Here is an 18,878-nt window from a genome sequence, read left to right as displayed (position 1 = left end):
TGCTGCTGCCTGTGATACAGAGGCAGTAGTACAGAGTGGCAGGGGGCTCCTTTGGAGTCAGGCCGGAGCGCAGTGGCTGCTGGCCATGCCCCCAGGGACTATAGAATAGTTGACTAACTGATAAGAATTAATTAGTTTACTTGCCTATTCAATTAACCAATATTTAACATCCCTGTTACTGACTCTAAATATTTCAAAATAGCATGTCCACACTACAGGGAAGCCTCAAAATTAGTCCGAGGCAGACTCCCTTAACGTGGACACACTACCTAGACTTAAGAGCCCCAGGAAACACTGGGAAATTATTACTTTGGATTACTCTGAGGAGTAGTTATTTCAAAATAGCAGCAGTGGAGTGTCATACTACCACTATTTCAAAATAAGAGTTATTCCTCATGGGAAGTAGGAGTTATTTCAAAATAGCCAGTCTGTTATTTTGAAGTACTGTGTTTGGTAGTGTGGACACTCCACTTGTTATTCTGAAATAAGGGAGTTATTTCTAAATAATTCCCAAAGGGTAGACCAGGGCTTTCTTCCTTTGTCCATGAAGTCTATTTGGATTATGTCCCTCATAGTTCTTAGTATGTGTTTGCACATTGCCTTCCAGCATTGGTATCATTAAGCACAACTGTGCATTTGTTTTATGCACTATTTATTTTCATTAATGTTCTGTGAAGGTACCCCTTTATCTTTTCTTACTAGCCATTTAATTACATAAGCAACATGATGTGCAGAAAAAAAAAATTCTACCAACGCTCCTATTTTATCCATTAATTCTTTCTATAGATATGCAGATCTTTTACACCTACCCTGAGTAATTTAGTAAGTCATTCTTTCACATTTTTAATACTATCCACAGTTTAATTTATTTGTACCAAATAACATATGGAAAACAAGATAACCTTTGACATTAAATTTTTACATTTATTTGCATAGTAAGAAAAGCCCCTGCATTCTGACGTTACTGGTAAAATTACTGTAATCTAAATATAGACGGGAAAGGATGAAATACAGATAATACTTGCTTCTACAGTGCAAACTGTATGTTGTGTAAATTACCTTTCCTGCTTACAAAAAGCTTTCAACTGTCACGCTTAATTTTACTCCTGGTAATTGTGTGTCTTACTAGTGTCTCTTTTTAAATATGTAATGAAGGTGTAGTCATGTCAGTCCCAGAATATTAGAGAGATTAGGTGAGTGAGGTAATATTTTATTGGACCATCTTCTGTTGGGGAGAGAGACAAGCTTTAGAACCAAGAGCTCTCTCTCACCAAAAGAAGTTGATCCAGTAAAAAGTACTTCATCCACTTTTCCTTTGTGGACAGTTTTAAACATTGTTTACATGATATTTTGGGAGATCAAAAGTAGCAAGAGTTTTATATTAATTCATTTTACAGTTTCTCTTTCCTTGAGGAAAAAGGGGACACTGTAATTTTAAATAGTAAATAGTTAAACTTTTTTAGAACTGAAATTACAAAGCTGTATTTAAAGCTAAAACTTCTGACAGTAAATAATGCTTGTCCGTATCTATAGAGGTCTTAAGGTAAAGATTTTATTTTTCTCTTTATTATATGGAAGTTCATGCATCAGAGCTACTGTATTTTAAAGAACCTCAGTCTTGTTTGTTAGCATTTAATGTTAAAGCCAGGCAGGTTTTTTTTTACATACGTATTGAACACTTTCATTTACCCAGAGTTTTCAACTATAGTTTCAAAATATAACACATTCTATTAAAATATTTTGTGTTTTGAACACCCACTTTTGTTTGAAGTCTAATTTGGAAAAAAAAAGTGCAGTATTTCCTGTTATATTGGATTATTGCATTATATATTGAAGAATTGTGATGAATTTTTTTTCATATTGTAGTTTCAGGAATTTCCTTGTATAAGCCATTTGCATGTGTTCACAGAGGACAGCAAAATAGCATAGTCAGACATCTCTGATACACAGTAGCATTTATTTGCAATCCTTTCGCACAGCAGTTCATTAACAGATGATTACTGGAACTGGATTTTCAGCTTGCTCTGTATTTTGATTGTTAAATGGGATGAAACAGAATTTCCAGCTGACAAATGGATCTGCAGACCATGTCCTCTCTGTCAACTGAATATCATGACACCTAAACCAGTATGTTGTTGCAATAAGAAAGCTGTTTATGAAGTACAGCCAGGGGACATTCATCTCCATATAGGCTGGAATCTGAGCATCAAGTAATAAGATGATCATCTGAAGGAAAACGAAAGGTGCCCATGTGCCAAGAAAACAGATGAGTAGTCTTGTCAAAAGCTGCTTTTTACAGACAGTGCAATAGCAGTCAGATGCAGATGAAAAGATTAAAACAGTCTCACTTGTAAAGGAAATAATCCGGACAGTCCTCACCATAGTTATTATTTCTGACCAACAAATTACAAGAGCCACACATATGACAAACAGGATAGCTAATGACAGCCAGTAGCTCTGAACACTGATATAGAGAGGGCATGTAAAAAAGTGGTTCTGTATTTCTAATTCTGCAGAAACAGCTGGAACTTTCAGGACATAAAAGAGGACTGAAATCCATATAAAAACCACAACAAGTATATAAAACAATCTTTGACCTATGTTAGCAGGCTTCGAGTTTTGAGCTATAGTCATGTAATAATCCAGAAAACACAAAAGACAAACTGGATAATGCATGATGCCATACATAAAGGAAATTATCTGACTGAATAGACAAATATGGTACTTGGTAAATCTCATTCCCCAAAGTGCAAAGTCCTCAAAATAGGAGATGAAAGCTATATTCATCAGATGTGTGAAGTCAAGGAGTGCCAGTGAAATACAGAAATATCCCATAAAATGCTGTTTTATATCTTGTCTTCCAACTCCCAACATGAAGAGATTGAGGGATACTTTTGCAAGCATAAGCAGGAGCAGTATATAGCTAGCTTCAAGAGGTTGATTGAGTTCACTGTAGTATTGAAGGGAACAATTTTCATAATACATGGCAGCCATTCTTCAAGGCTAAGAGCCATCAAAATAAATTTGACAGTACCCAGTGGTTCATACCTGAAAAGAGAATTAATGACAGTCTTAAGTATATTAACCAATTATTATTGTAACTCTCCTACCAATTATAACTTCCTCTTTATGACCCGGGGGGGGGGGGGAGGAGTGAGGGGAGAGAATATTACAAGCCACTTAATTTTCAGTGGTCACTTGAAATGTGTTATTGGCTTACGCTAAACAATCTGTTCCACCTTGTATTCAGATGTGATGCTTTGAATATATTTCCCAGATCTGGAGAGATCTATGTAATCTCAAAATCTCGTGTCTCCAACACGGCATATGATCGTGACTTCCTGGTCAGTCGAGCAATTATAAAACTACTACTTTAATATTCACAAGTCTTTGTGTATAAAGCTTAAATTAAACCTACATTGGCATGGTAATGTCCTCGTGCTTATGCTGTCCCCTGGAAGAAGTCATTTTGCTTTCCTCTGTATTTTTTTTTAGAGAACCTAGATGTGGTAAGAGCAACTGTCCTTATCTGTTTGTTTAGAAAAGCGAGTAAGAGCAAATGCATTAGGGCTTGCCACCTGGCTCTCTCCCCTCCACCCCCCCTTTACCCAGCCTTCTACAGAGAAACCATTACAACCCTGTGGGTAATGTCTGCTTGCTCACTTTCTCTTCTGCCTGCCCCTTGGAGACAATTGGGTGTGGACTGCTTTAGGTCAGTTTCTCCAGGAGCAGCTAGCTAGCTCCTGATCTTTGGAGGCAGTCTTGCAGATTGCTGTAGCCCCAGTCTAGAACACTCTTAGGTCCTCGTGCATAGAGGAATATGTAGAATGGAAGTGCTAGTTGTAGTTTAGATGAAATTAAGTTTTGCATTTTCAGCAAATGTTCAACTACTTCGTTACAGATGAAGAATAGAGCATATCTTTCCCTAAATTACAGTATTTTGAATATATAATTTTCTGAGAATTTATAAGTAAATCCATTAACTTGATTGTTACATAATCTAAAGTGAGTCCTTTAAAATTAGCATTGGGTGTCAGACTTCTTGTGTCTAATAGTTTCAGAACAGAGCATGACACTTCAAATATTAAAATTCAAATTTTTTGTGTTGGTTACCTTTGAAGAATTTTGTGGAGAATGAACTTGTTGACATTATTCTTAAGCTTCTCCCTCAGCAGAGATGGAAATAATATTTCATTATAGAAAATTCTACAAAGAATTGCCTTCTTTCAAAATGGCAGCCTTTTCCTCCTTTTGTTCACGAGGCAACTAAAGCCACCAACTGCCCTCAAGGGTGACAAGGCCCACCATTGCATTGAGGGAATATTGTTTTTAACTTCTGTTGGCAACTAGGGTTGCCAGATGGTTGAACCAAAAATACCAAACACTCCCTCTCCCGCCCTCCCAAAAAAAAAACACCGGGGAAAAAATTCTGTTGAGGGGGAAAAAAGGGGGGGGGGGGAGACCAAAGTTGTTGAGCAAAAGAGAAGAGGACTTATTAAGCAGAAAATAAATAATAAATCAGCATGGCCCCTTTTAGAGTGAGCGTATAGTTAGAATAGGGATAGGAACAGGGGATAAAGAAATTGAGCACTAAGACCCAGGGAAGGCATTGCTTCCCCTTGAACAAGAACACAAATGGCTGCCAGCAAAAAGGCCTTTTTGCTGGCAGCCATTTTGTGTTCTTGTTCAAGCCAGAAGTTAGATTCTCTGAGGAACCAGGTAAGCATGGAATCCAGAGGTGTCGGAGCCCGGTGAGGTGTGGGAGACGCCTGGGGCTAGGCCCGAGCACTAGGGTTGCCAGGTGTCCAGTATTTTTGCCTCCTGGCCAGGGAAAAAAATCCAAAAATACCGGACATTTTAGGTGTCCGGTATTTTCTGAATTTTTTTTACCCGACAGGAGGCGAAAATACCGGACTGTCCGGGTTAATACCAGACACCTGGCAACTCTATTGGCAACAGTAAGAGGGTGTGATCATTTTGAAAACAGGCATCTTCCAATGTTAAACTGAGTCTGTGAAGATGGATATGTACTAGTGCCATATCCTGTTTGCCTTACTCATGTGATTGAGGTTTCAATTCAACACCCACTGATTTCCGTTACATTTGAATTGAACCTTTTAGTTCCATTAGCTTCAATAATACTCACTCGAAGAAGATAAATAGGATTTGGCCTTTAAACACAATGGTTCTATTTCCTTAGCGTGTATGTCTCCAATTCCATAGTTAAGCACACCTCTAAATATATCTCTTGGCTTTTATATAGTAATCAAATACCACTCTAAGATTGTTTTGTTTTATATTCTTCCAATTGTCAAGAATCTCACTTCATTCTCCATCCTATATAGCATCTCATTAATTTGTCATGTTTTTAGTTACTGTAATTTGCATTCTTATAACTTAATCCTGAATTACTAAACTGCAATAGGTTGCTTTTAAATACTGTACCATCATTACTGAAGAGCCTTCTGTTTCTTGAAAGTATGGTATGGTCCATAGCTGCTCTGAGAGAGCATAAATTGTCTTTCCATTTGGGAAGAATGATCAGTTTGCATTTTTACAGAAATAACATCTTTGTTGTCTCTATTATACTGCAAATATAACACTTAATCATGTTAATATCATTTCATATTATCAGACCTAGGCATTTTCATGTCTCTTTCCATACACTTTATCCTTCTCTCTTCCTTATCCTCAATTCTTCCCTCAGATTTCTGTTTTACTTATTTTTTTTCCTCTGCTACAGACCAACTTCTATTTCCAACATTCTGTTTTTTACAAGTTAAAGTTATTGTCCAATTTTTTTTTCAGAGGAGCTGACAAGCTCATTACATGCCAAGATTTTGGTTGAAGTTTTCTGTTCCTCTTTTATATACTCATCCTGTTGTCAGTACTTCCACCTGCTTCCAGTGAAAGAGAGTTGCAAGTATTCATCCTGTTTAGGGTAGTGGTATTAACTACTACAGGGGAAAATCCCATAATTTATGCTACCACCATTAAGGTAAATAAAGATTTATTCTTCCTTTCTTTCTTATGTCTCATTTATTTGTATATAAGTCTCCATCCACATGTGTTACCATTTTACATAAATAGAGAATGTTTGTGAACTGGGTGTAATTTAAGAACCATTTTGAATGGGAAGAGAAGACCAGATTATTTGTAGTTGTAATTATATCTCCCACTTCAATGATAGCTAGTGGATATACAACCTTAGGATAGAAGGTGGCTCTAAGCTTTTCTATATACTATGCACACATTTATATTAAAACTTTTAAAACAAACGTACATTTGCAAGCATATTGTTAAGTTCAGGACACATTTAACCTGGTTACACTTGGACAGATCTTTCCACATATAATCAAACAGCAATGAAACTACAGGCAGTCCCTGACTTACGCGGATCCGCAGTTACGTCGGATCCGCAGTTACGAACGGGGCTGTCCCGGAGGACACGGACTGCGGGACCTCGCGGTCCTGCCGCCCGTGTACTCGGGGGCTTTCTCTGCGTCTCCCTGGTCTGCAGACCAGGAAGACGCGGAGCAAAGCCGCGGGGGGGCCCGGGCAGCTGCCGGCTTCCCCGAGGCTTTCCAAAGCCTCGGGGAAGCCGGCAGTGGGACAGCCCAGACGCCCCGCGGCTGTCCCGCTGCTGGCGTCCTCAGAGGCTTTGCTCCTCATCTCCCTGGCAGACCAGGGAGACGGGGAGCAAAGCCGCGGAGGACCCAGGTGGCGGGACCGCGGTGCGTCTCGGTCCGCCGCCCGCGTCTTCCTGGTCTGCTGGGGTGGGGGGGGTGGGGCGCAGCTAGTACGCCCCCCCCCCCCCCCCGCAGACTAGGCTTTTCTCCAGACGCCTGTGGCAGAGCAGCTGGGGCGCTGCCGGTTGGTCCCGCAGTGCCGCTCTGGGCGCTACTGGACCCACCTGGCAGCACCCCAGCTGCTCTGCCCCAGGCGTCCCCAAGTCAGCTTCTGCTGAAACTGACCAGCGCTGACTACAGGAAGCCCGAGGCAGAGTTGCTCTGCCCCGGGCTTCCTGGAATCAGCTGCTGATCAGTTTCAGCAGCAGCTGACTTGGGGACGCCTGGGGTTCTTAAGTTGATTCTGTATGTAAGTCAGAACTGGCAGTCAGTTTCAGCAGCGGCTGAATCTGGACGCCAGTTCCGACTTACATACAGATTCAACTTAAGAACAAACCTACAGTCCCTATCTTGTACGTAACCCGGGGACTGCCTGTACTTTAAAGATTAACTGAAAAGCTGTTAAATAAGGAAAAAAATAAAGGTCCCATTTAACAGTAACTCCTAATTTTATTTGTGTAATCACCTACAAATGTTGTTTGGGAGTGCAAATATAGTCAGTGGTGCATACAAGTTAGTGTTTTCAGAATTGCACACACAAAATTAGAAGAGGGAGGGTCCTATTGAAAATTTTGACCATCTGATAAAAATGTTCAATGATGACTGCTTAAAGTTATGCTCTAAAGCAGGGCTACTCAACTTTGGAAGCCTCAGGGGCCACAATGATACTCACAGCACATGCTGAGAGCCACAGTTTAAGTGTGGCTGCATATATATGCAAATAGCTTCTTTCACACTGACAGGCATGAATACAAAGATTAAGGCAAGAGTACACAACACACAGGCCTCATGTAAGTCAGTTCTGCTGATATTAATAAAATGCAATATTTACCCAATTTTCACCCATATGACAACGCTTTTAATGAGCAATATCAGTCCAGGAATTTAACTACTAAAACACATATCAACAGAAGGCCATTATACTGACTACTTTTTTGTTTTGGCTCCTACCTGCAGGCCACGTGTTGAGCCCCATGTAAACCCAAACTGCATGCACTGCAGGCTGAGTAGCTCTGCTCTGCTCTAAAACAATGGTTCTCAAACTTTTTGGCCTGTGGCCCACCACGTTCAGTTCAGATCTTTCTGTGGCCCACCAGCTAGCCACATATGATAAAGGATGATTGGAGGGGATGGGTGTGCAAGGTCTGGGTAGGAGGTTGAGTGCAGGAGAGGGCTGAGGGTGCAAGGGTCTGGGAGGAATAAGGATGGCAGTACAGGATTTGGGCATGAGAGAGATGTGATTCCAGCCAATGGGAACAATAGGGAAAGCTTCCAGGTGAGTGGTTTCCTGCACTACCATTCCCCCTGCTAAGGGAAAGGGGAGTGTGTGGAGCCATTTCCTTCCCCCACAATGCAGCTCATGAGGGACTGGTGCTCCAACCTCACAGAAAGGTGCGGGGCTGGAGCACCAGCAGAAGTTCCCTTCTGCTGGGGGATGGTCCCAAGCCTGCAGCCCACTTGCAAGGTGGTCACAGACCATTAGTGGTCCACGGACCACACTTTGAGAACCACTGCTCTAAAGCCATGCTCAGGCAACTAAATATAACTGTCCTGATTTTCAAAAAACGTTTATTACTAAGGCTGTCAAATGATTTTAAGTCTCAACTAATCATAAGATTAAAAAATTGCAATTAATCAGTTTTAATTGCACTGTTAAACAATAGAATGCCGATTTAAATTTATATTTTTCTACATTATCCAATACATTGATTTCAGGTACAACCCAGCATACAAAGTGTACAGTATTCACTTCATATTGTTTTTATTTCAAACATTTGCACTGTGCAAAGTACAATGTACAAGTCGAAGCATGCTGGGGCATATGAATGTTTAGCATATTTGGCACAAATATCTTGCAACACCTTCTACAGAAAACTTCCGATAATCCAGAACCTATGGGACCTAGGTAGTGCTGGATTATCAGATATGCTGGACTGTCAGGAGGTACTATAAGCTGCTTATATATATATATATACTGTATACATTATATACTGTATATAAAGTGTTCTTAACCCTTTTTATTATACATACTGTATACAGTATACTGTAATATTTTAGGGTTTTTTAAGCCTTTTTTACCCTTTTTGCTCAGTTCAGCTGCTGCCGCTGTTACCTTGTGCCCCTTTTTTTTGCTAAAGCTCACTCACTAGGCTCTTGCCATTTTGAAGCCGGACTATCAAGAGTGCCAGACTATTGGAGTTTTACTGTATAACAATGCCGTGTTTCATCACTTTCAGATAACAATGTTAAAAGGCATTTATTTTTGTGAAAATGTAACTGCTCAAATTTACAGTAGTTACATGTCTACACAGGGGGTGGGGAGGGGGGTAAAGAGCAGGTGAAGATTAACCAATGAATCCAAACTCCTTGATTAATCGTGTAAACGGGTACACATTCATATCCCTGCTTTCAAGTGATATTGTAAATAAGAAGCAGGAAGCATTATCTCTCATAAATCTAAACACGTTTGTCTTAGCAATTGATTGAAATAGAAATAGAACTGAGTGTTTTTGCAGCCTGCTGGCCATGGGGCTCAGTGCATTCCCAGAGAGCTGTGCTTCTGGCCGCCAGCTGCAGGGCTACACAGCTACCCTGCCTCTTCTCCCAAGTGACTCCCTCTCCCAGTCTGGCAAATTCCCTCGTTCAGGACCATTGGAATAGGGAGGTACAATCCATACCAATTTCTTCCAGTTTGGCCACTTTTAATATAAGAGCTTTTTCGACTGCAGTTCATGTTATCTGAAGTAATGTACAACTCCACCTAATGAACTTTTTCATGTCTTTTCTACTCTCATCTGACAACATCTTTAGCTTCCTTTGTACTGCTCCTTCTGCTTTTGACTAACTCAATTTACTTGGTGCAAAATGGCCCACATTTCAAAAGTACACATCAAGCAAGATTTTACTCTGTATTAGTGTACAGACAGGAGCAATTGTGTAGGAAAAGAACAGCAATCATATTCAATATAAACAATTTAAAGTATATGTGAATGGATAAAAATAATTAGTATACTATTCTTCATACATCAGTTTTCCCACCTGCTAACAACGTGAGAGGTCAACCCACATCAAGGAGTTAGTGGTATTAACTCCTGAACAATATTACCAGAGAGAACAATATTACAAGAGACAATTTTTCCCATATCCCCACCCCAAACATAGCTGTCCTTTTCAGCTATCCAGTTGGTAGTTGTCAGCACTTCTATTATAAACCACTATTTTCAAAAGGCCTAAAAGGTTCACTGTGGGGTGAAATTCAATTCATGTAGTCGTAACGGTTTGTTTTCCAAACAGTTCAAAAAAATCTTACTGTATTATAACTCATCACTGTATTATAATTCTGCATCAGAGACACGTTTAGAGAAAAAAAATGAATAAAGTAACCAATGCATAAATAAGTGACTGACCATATAAAATCAACACTAGACCTGGGAGTAAAATCCAGGTGTACCATTGCATATTTTGTTCATATAGGGTTGCCAGATGGTTTAATAAAAAATATCGAACATCTCTCCTCCTGTCCCCTCCACCCCCCCCAAAAAAAAAAATCAAGAAAAAAATTCTGGTGAAGAAAAAAAAGGGGGAGGGGGAGACCAAAGTTGTTAAGCAACAAAAATGGACCCTGACAGTAGTTAAGCAAAAAAAAATAAAAAATCAGCATGACCCCTTTAAGAAGAGGTTTTTTTTTGCCAGTGGCAATTTTTTTTTCCTGTTCCAGCCACAAGACATGCCCCTGCAGAACCAGGTAAGTGGGGCGGGGGTGAGGGTAGGGGAAGTGAGTGGGAGGGCATCCAGGGGAGCCTGGTGGATGAGTCCAGGGGCTGGGCCCAGTTGCCAGGTATCTGGTATTTTCGCCTCCTGGCAGGGAAAAAAACCCAGAAAATACTGGACATTTTAGGTGTCCGGTATTTTTTGAATTTTTTTTTACCAGACAGGAGGAAAAATACTGGACTGTCTGGGAAAATACCGGACACCTGGTAACCCTATGTTCAGACAGTATAAAAGAAACCCTGTATATAACAATGGCTACACTGCCTTTTTTTGCGGCAGTGGATATGCAAATCGTGTTCACATTTGCATATCTTCTTCCGATTCTTTTTGCGGAAGACGTTTTGCCGATAAAAAGCCCCATGCAGAGAGGGCCATTTGTCGGAAAAAAACCCTCTCTCGCAAGATGCTATTGACCTTGATTTGAGGAATAAGGGATCTTGCAAAAGAGGGTTTTTTTTTTCTGACAAATGGCCTTCTCTACATGGGGCTTTTTATTGGCAAAACCTCTTCCGCCAAAAAATTGGAAGAAGATTTGCAAATGCAAGTGCGATTTGCATATCCTCTGCAAAAAAATGGCAGTGTAGCCGTAGCCTTAGAAATCATAGGTGATGGAATTACCAACTATCTATAAAATGTAGTCCAGCATAGATGCACAAGTGCAAAACAATGCTTTTATATTGCAGGGATAGTCACCTGAGTTTTCAGGGCTGCATCTACACAAGCAAGCTTTGTAGCTGTAATTCTGCAAAAGCACAAACTGTAGAATCAACGGGTTTGAGGCCTACGGGTTTGAGGCATTTTTGCACACAACTAAACCTACCACTAGCGTTATCATAGGTGGAGCTGAACAGGCGGTGAATTAGATCTGAGTTTACCAGGTAATATGCATCTACATTTGGACGGAGGAGGGTAAGAATCAGCATTAAAAGAAAAAAAAATGTTACAGGGAAGTTAGAAACAATAGTATGTTTCCTTGTCTTTATCTGCCTCTCTCTCTCAAAGTCAGCCCAAAGGCAAAGAGCTTGTCTTGCCATCTCTCCATAGTGTTCTGAAGCCCCATCTATACTACAATACAAATAGAACTAGGTCAGATGACAAGGTTACAGCATCATTCTAATTCATAGTATGAATCCAACCTGGCTATTGTTGTAGTCTTGGACCAACCAAACTTTAGGTTTTGTTTAAAAAAAAAAAAAAAAGCAGCAGTCATGTAGCACTTTAAAGACTACCAAAACAATTTATTAGGTGATGAGCTTTCGGGGGGCAGACCCACTTCTTCAGATCACAAAAGCTCATCACCTAATAAACTATTTTGTTAGTCTTTAAAGTGCTACATGACTTTTTTTGTTTTACCAAGATCAGACTAACACAGCTACCTTTCTGTGACTATTTAGGTTTTGTAGTAATCTTTTTCAAAATAACACTAGAACTGTTTCATTTTAAATTCAGTATTAACAAATAGTCCCCTGAAGTGTATGCTACCAAAGAAGATTATGTATTTTACAAGTCCTAAAATAAAAAAGTCATGATAGTAAATTTTCTGCTGGCACTCAGGTCCTCAATCTAGCCTGGAAACAGTAGGTGAAGTGACAAATCTATTTGCATGTCTGTGCTGAAGTGCAAGCACGAAAGAGCATCGGAAGTGGTGAAAAATAAATTAATATTTATAAAATTGTTTTAATAATTAGAGCATTATAAATAAAATGGGTAAAAAATCTAATTGTGATCTTTAAAGCTAGGTGTCCCTTAAATAACAAAATAAATTGGCTGTATCTGAAAGTACAGCTAGATGATAATGAACAGGGGCAAAGGATCTGCAATTCTAAAATAAAGAGTTTACCAGAAGGCACAATCTGTATTATAAGGAGCCCAGACTGGAAAGTGCAGGATTTGTCTGCTTTCAGCATAACACTTGAGTTCTAGAATCTGGAGCTCAGATCTGAGACACAAACATTTTATGGGACTTTATACATACAATGTGTTCCTGCTCTGAGTCAGCTGGCACCCTATCTGAACTAAACTTGAACTTTCAGTTCCCAGAGACACCACAAACTTCAGTGTTGGTCAGGGTTTTGTTCTCTGCCTTGTGCCATTGTTTTCCTTCCAACCCTGCAATGCTTCACTTTTCCAGGCTGCACCTGTCTCTGTGCACATCATCTCAGTTGGGGGCTGACAGGCTCACAAGGCTGCTTTCGTCAAGTCAGGGGTGATTGGAGAGCCCTCCTTCCACTTTTCTTAGAGAAGAGAGTTGGGATGATGTGATGAGAAGGGGCAGTAGGCAACTCCCACAAGGACTGAGTTGAGATTTGGGGGGAGACTAGGGAGCTAGGGGACATCATGCACAGTGGGGAATTGGGGACTGGAGAAAAGGTGGCATCTCCCCGACCTGAAGGCTGGGCTAGAGTTGTATGAAGGAGTAAGAGCCCTCTCTCATAGTGGGTGAATTGAGGTGTAGAGGCAGGAAGGGTAAGGGGCTTCTCCCAAGAGAGTGAAAAGAAGTTCAGGGCAGAGAGAGGGAATTTATCTTGCAGCAGGAAGTTGAGTTCTGCAAGTGGAGAGGAACCAGACAACAGGGCTGTGTCTAGACTGGCCAGTTTTTCTGGAAAATCAGCTGCTTTTCTGGAAAAACTTGCCAGCTGTCTACACTGGCCGCTTGAATTTCCGCAAAAGCACTGACTCCCTATTGTAAGAAATCAGTGCTTGCGGAAATACTATGCTGCTCCCGTTCAGGCAAAAGTCCTTTTGCGCAAAACTTCTGCGCAAAAGGGCCAGTGTAGATAGCTCAGATTTGTTTTCCGCAAAAAAGCCCCGATTGCGAAAATGGCGATCGGGGCTTTTTTGCGGAAAAGTGCATCTAGATTGGCATGGATGCTTTTCTGCAAAAAGTGCTGTTGCGGAAAAGCGTCCGTGCCAATCTAGACGCTCTTTTACGAAAATGCTTTTAACGGAAAACTTTTCCGTTAAAAGCATTTCCGGAAAATCATGCCAGTCTAGAGTAGCCCAGATGTACTGAGACCTACTGTATGGGGACAGAGGAAAGGAAAAAGCTGGCCAGGGCTGGTGAGTTTGGGAGAGGGTATCTCCCCCAGCAGCACAGTGGCACTGGGAAAATGTTTAGGGTAAGGTGCTGAGCTGCGTCTTTCTCCCCACTCCCCGCCCATTTACCTCTGTTTGCACGCAGGCTGGGGCCACAGCTGGGAGCGGCCCCTGTAGCAACACACTGCATTCCTATTCCGGCAGTTAGGACCCGGGCAGCAATGGGGCCAGCAGCCACTCTGCAGAGAGCAGCTGAGCCCCTCGGACGAACGGCCAGCAGTGAAGTTATGGGCCCCCAAACCTGGGGTGCTGCAGCGCCCTCGAACCCCTATTTCCCAGCAGATGAGAGCAAAGTCTCCAGAAGCAAGGTGGGTTCTTGGTCCGAGGGGCGCCGCTCCACCGGTGGATGAGTTGGGTCTCGGGGAGACTCTCTCCCGCGGCCGGGGAGGGAGGGTTTCAGGGGTCTCCCGGCCCGAGCAGGGATGCAGTCGGGCAAGCGGTTCGTGCCCGGGGGAGCTTTAGCGGTGGGGAAGAACCTCCCCTCCCCCCTTTGCACAGCGATGCCCCGGCTGGCTGAGCTCTGAGGAGCCGGAGCCAAACCCACCTGCAGCTGCGGGCGCTGCCTCCTCGCCTGGCTGCCCGGGGACAGTGGCTTGCTGCGCCCCGGCCCTGGCGCTCCCGAGTCGGGCTGCCTCGTGCAGCTCTGGCTACGCGGGGGCTCCTGGCTGTTTCCCCAGCGAGCTCCGCCCAGGGAAGCGGGACGGGCAGGGAGGGGACTTGGTGCGGAGCCGCGCTCGCAGCTCTGCCCTGCCTGGCGCGGGGCGGGCCCCGCCGAGCCGCCGCTGTCTGACGGGAACAGGGTGTAGCCGCACCGCGGGGCCCCTCGCCTCGCCCCAGGGCGTGGCCGGCCCCTACGGCGACCTGCACCCGGGGGAGGCGACGAGGCCCGCCGCTCCCCGCGAGGTAGAGTCTGGCGGGCTGAGGCGCTGAGGCGGGGCGGGAAGACGGTTTGCTCGCTCCCCTCCTCAGTGCAAGGCCCCGCGTCGGGAACACACGCCCCCCGGTTCCTCCGACAGGGCACGTCTGCAGAGAGGGGCAGCGAGCGCCAAAGGTCGGAGCGCGGGGCTTGGGATTGTCCTGATTCTAGTCAGGGAGTCCTGGCCATGTGGGACCGGCCTGGGGTTGTCCAGCCTGCTCCTAGGAGCTCCAGCGATCGCAGTCCCCCCCCCCCCCCCAGCTTAACCTGTGCAGGTGCTTAACCACCCTTGCCGGGTAGACCCCGCTCCGCCAGGCTCCTTGGGAGTTGGAGCGGTGGCAGAGGTTGTCCTTTGGGGGAGACTTCTAGCCAGGGGTGGGGAACCATTTTTGGGTCGGGAGCCGCTGACCCACAGAAAAATCAGTCGCAGGCCGCACACAAGTGAAACAAACAAACAAAAAAAAACCCAACCCACTGAAGTGGCCCCTCAGTGAGAAGGAGAAAGCCATTCTCCACATTCCCCTTGCACAGCAGAGGGCCCTGGCTAGTAGATTTTGTGTGTTCCAGCCCTGCAGGCGATGCTGGAAGGGGGGAGGGTCTGGAGCACAAACATGGGCTCCCCGGGGCGGGGGGCGGGGGGGGAGCCCTGAGGGACAGATCCAGACAAGGTGGGGGCTGCATCTGCCCCCCCCCGTCTTAAGTTCCCCACCTCTGCCCTAAGCCATTGTTGGGGTTACATGGAGGGGCACGTACTAGGAGGAGAAGATCATAAAGGGAGCCTGATGGAAGTATTATTGTGTAGATTGAAGTTAGTGGCTGGGGACTGCACTTCTGCTGCCTCAGTGAGAGAGATGAGCCAAGCACACCTAACTACTGCCCAAGGCAGCGGTTTTCAAAGTGTGGCAGGAGACCCCGAAGTGGGTCAGGACCCTGTTTTAACACAGTTCACCGTAGCTGGTTTTAGACTTGCTGGGGCCAGAGGCCAAAGACCAAGCCTCATTGCCTAGGGTCAGTGTTGAAGCCTGAGTCCCCCACCGTCTGGGGCCAAAAGCCCAAGGACTTCATCCCTTAGAGGTAGTGCTCACAACTCAGCCTCTCCTCCCCAAGTAAAGCCCTTGGTGTTTGGTTTAGATCCCTCTTCCCACTTATAACTACGGATGTAAAATCCCATTTAACAGGTTAAACAATACGTTTAACCAGTTAACCTCTTCAACAGAGGTGGGCAAGGGGCCGCTCCAGCTTGGCCAGGATGAGGGCTAACCATAACCAGTAAGCATCACTGTTTAACCATTTGCACTCATATAAGGGATGTCAACGGGCAGTTGATTAGATGATTAACCAATAATCCTAGGTTTATCAATTAATGTCATCGACTACTCACATTCTCCCCCCCCCCCAAGCTGTCTCTGTATCAGGAAGCAGGAGCAGGTTCTTGGGGGAACCATCTTAAAAGCTGGTTCCCCCAGCACTGGCTCTGCGGTGCCACCTGCCTCCCCCACACCTGCCGTACTGCTGCCTCTATGAGAGGTAGCAGCATGGGAAGGGGGTGAGGAGAGGCTGTTTTGCAGAAGCAGCCTCTACCCATGGCGGGCTCTGGCTATCTGTCCACAGCCCTCTATCTATGGGGAGCTCGGACCCCCCACAGACAGGCGCTACTGCGGGAATCGCCTCCTCCAGCAGCCTCCCCCGCTTCACTCCCAGCAGCCTCTGTCCACGGGGAATCGGACCCCCACAGACAGGAGCTGCTGCCAGCTTGTGCTTCTGCTTCTGTATGAGAGGTATCACACTGTATCAGTGTGGGGCAGCTAGCAGCCAGTACGTGAGGGGAGCTGGTTTTTAAACTGGCTCCTCTCATGGACCAGCTCTTGCCTGCCACCCATGCTGTTGTCCCTGATACAGAGGCAGCAGCACTGCGTGGCAGGTAGCTTTCCAGGAGCGGGGCCAGAGCACACTGGCTGCCAGACCTGCCACCAGTGACTATAGAATAGTCGACTAACCACTAAGAATTCATGCAGTTACTCGACTATTCTATTACCTGCTAATATCCCTAATCCCTACCCAGAACAGTGGAGCAAAAGCTTATGCTTTGCTCCCCCCCATACCCCGGGCATACCTAGGGTAGGCTCAAGCTTCAGTCTACCCTCCGGGCTTGTGTAGTAATTTTTGGAGTCAGAGAGGAATGACGTTTGTGAGCCCCTGGCCTAGCGCAGTGTTTCCCAAACCATTGGTTCTAACCCACCAGTGGGTTGCAGAAGACTTTAGGCAGGAGGTACAGTGAGGAGGAGAGAACCTGGGAGGGGATGAGGGTTGAACACTAAGCCTTCCCTGCATGAACCCCAAAGCAGTGATTCCAGTCCTGAGGGCTGGGTTCTACTCCCATTCCATTTACTGTGACTTGAAGCATTGGGGTACACCTCTACTCCTCTGTGATGACAGAGGCAGATGGGCCCCCTTGAGTGAGTGCTGCTATGGGATGAACTCATTCCCCCCTAGCTGCACATACAGGGGCCACCCCTCTATGCAGGACTAGGTTTGAGTTGCAGTGGTAGAGCACAAGGTGGTGTTGTGGGTGGTGAATGATCCTCATCTGGGTGAGGAGCAAAAGGAGGCAAAGAATGCTGATCTGTGATTTTTGGACCACCATCATGAATTCGGACCCTGACTGGGTCACAATAAGAGATAAAATGTAGTTGGGAGATCGGCTAAGTAAAAGGTTGGAAACCAGCAGGATAGGAAACAGTCATGGGGCTGAATAGTCAACTTAAAGAGAAATCAGCAATTTACAGGCTCAGGTTCTGGGGATTCTAAAGTTTGGAATATGGCATATACATGTTTTATTTTGAAATTATATTGTTGGAGGTTTGAATGTTTAGTGCACTGTTATACTCGTTTTCCAGAAACTGTTGATGGAGAAGATAATTCCAGATGAGTGTGGATACTTGTTCCTACTGTGTTACAGTAACCCTTAGATTACACTGCAAATTGCTGCAACTTGCTAGCAGCTGACAGTGAAATATGTTGAAACCCAGACAGTGAGAGGTGGGGATGGTGGTCCAGGAGGTTTATTTTATAAATTGATCTATAGAATGAAAAAGATGAAGCTAAAAATACTGCTTACGGGACCAGTGCCAGGATTTTGCACTAACAGTGCAAGCAAAGAAGCTGATCTAAGTAGTGTGGGGGTAAATCACCAGGAGACCGAAGGCCAGTATAGCAGTTCCAATCCCATTGCCTCTTTCCTAGTTTTCAGCATAAGGGCTACGTCTACACTGGCCCCTCTTCCGTAAGGGGCATGTAAATTTCAGCAGTCGTCGTAGGGAAATCCGCGGGGGATTTAAATAAGACCCTCCGGAAAAGGGCGCTTTTTCCGGAGGATCGGGGCCAGTCTAGACGCTCTTTTCCGGCTTTTTTAAAAGCCGGAAAAAAGCGGCGGCCATGTTTATTTAAATGCCGCGGGGGATATTTAAATCCCCCGCGGATTTCCCTACGACGACTGCTGAAATTTACATGCCCCTTACGGAAGAGGGGCCAGTGTAGACGTAGCCAAGGAGTATGTCTAGACTACATGGCTTCGTCGACGGAGCCATGTAAACTAGTTTACCCAACATAGTCAATGAAGTGGGGATCTAAATAATCCCTGCTTCATTAAAATAAAAATGGCCACTGTGCTGTGCCGACAATCAGCTGATCCGGCACAGCGTGGCAGTCTAGCCACGGATCGGTCGACAAGGGAAGCCTTTGTCAACCGCTCCTGTAAACCTTGTTTCACAAGGCATAAGGGAACGGTTGACAAAGGCTTCCCTTGTCAACCGATCCGCATCTAGACTGCCGTGCTGTGCTGGATCAGCTGATTGTCGGCACAGCATGGCGGCCATTTTTATTTTAATGAAATGGGGATTATTTAAACTGGCCAATCCTTGGCAGTTCTCTATAGTTCCTCAGAACCACACCAGCAGTTTCCTGTGATGAAGCAATACCATCCTGTAATTGCTCAATTTAGGTAGCTGTGCATCTTGAATTTATTATCAGAAACATGCCTGTAGAATAAGTGCAGTCTGCTGTAGGTCAACCATGTCCATTAGCCTTCCATTTTACAATCCAGATGTTAGAATTATGATTTTCAGATGACATTCCAACTTGAAATGGGAAATAAATAAGTAAGAGAGGATGAATATGCTGGAAACAATGTTTGTGTTTTCAATGAAAATTTTTGTAATGCCACTAACATTGGAAAGACAATTCTCAAT

General features: G+C 44.4%; 2 protein-coding genes across 12 annotated transcripts in view; one reads left to right on the top strand and one right to left on the bottom strand.

The window, feature by feature from the left end:
- Positions 1-840: 840 nt before the first annotated feature.
- GPR160 (G protein-coupled receptor 160) lies at positions 841-14,461 on the bottom strand. Of its 2 annotated transcripts, none has more exons than XM_075937930.1 (2): positions 14,260-14,461; positions 841-3,048 (listed from the first exon to the last, which is right to left on the bottom strand). In XM_075937930.1, the coding sequence occupies exon 2, from the start codon at positions 2,992-2,994 to the stop codon at positions 1,987-1,989; it is 1,008 nt and encodes a 335-aa protein (XP_075794045.1). In that variant the 5' UTR covers positions 2,995-3,048; positions 14,260-14,461; the 3' UTR covers positions 841-1,986. The 2 variants fall into 2 exon arrangements, with proteins under 2 accessions (XP_075794045.1, XP_006122924.1); XM_006122862.4 differs by lacking the exon at positions 14,260-14,461 and adding an exon at positions 13,785-13,921.
- Positions 13,897-18,878, top strand: part of LRRC31 (leucine rich repeat containing 31) — a 185,007-nt gene continuing 180,025 nt past the window's right edge. For 7 of the 10 annotated variants that reach the window (XM_075937913.1, XM_075937909.1, XM_075937916.1 and 4 more), the window contains exon 1: positions 14,476-14,618. The gene's annotated coding sequence lies outside the window, so the exon portion shown is untranslated. Of the gene's footprint in view, positions 14,024-14,474; positions 14,619-18,878 lie in introns of those variants that run through there. The other 3 variants (XM_025184519.2, XM_075937914.1, XM_075937904.1) reach the window with 3 other exon arrangements.

This window comes from Pelodiscus sinensis, chromosome 10, assembly GCF_049634645.1.
Source record: "Pelodiscus sinensis isolate JC-2024 chromosome 10, ASM4963464v1, whole genome shotgun sequence".
Taxonomy (NCBI): domain Eukaryota; kingdom Metazoa; phylum Chordata; order Testudines; family Trionychidae; genus Pelodiscus; species Pelodiscus sinensis.
Note: the sequence above shows the minus strand (reverse complement) of the source record. Positions and strands in the feature narration are given on the sequence as shown.

Excerpts from the sequence above, each read along its gene's own strand:
- GPR160 (XM_075937930.1), bottom strand. The coding sequence starts at position 2,994 with ATGGCTGCCATGTATTATGAAAATTGTTCCCTTCAATACTACAGTGAA.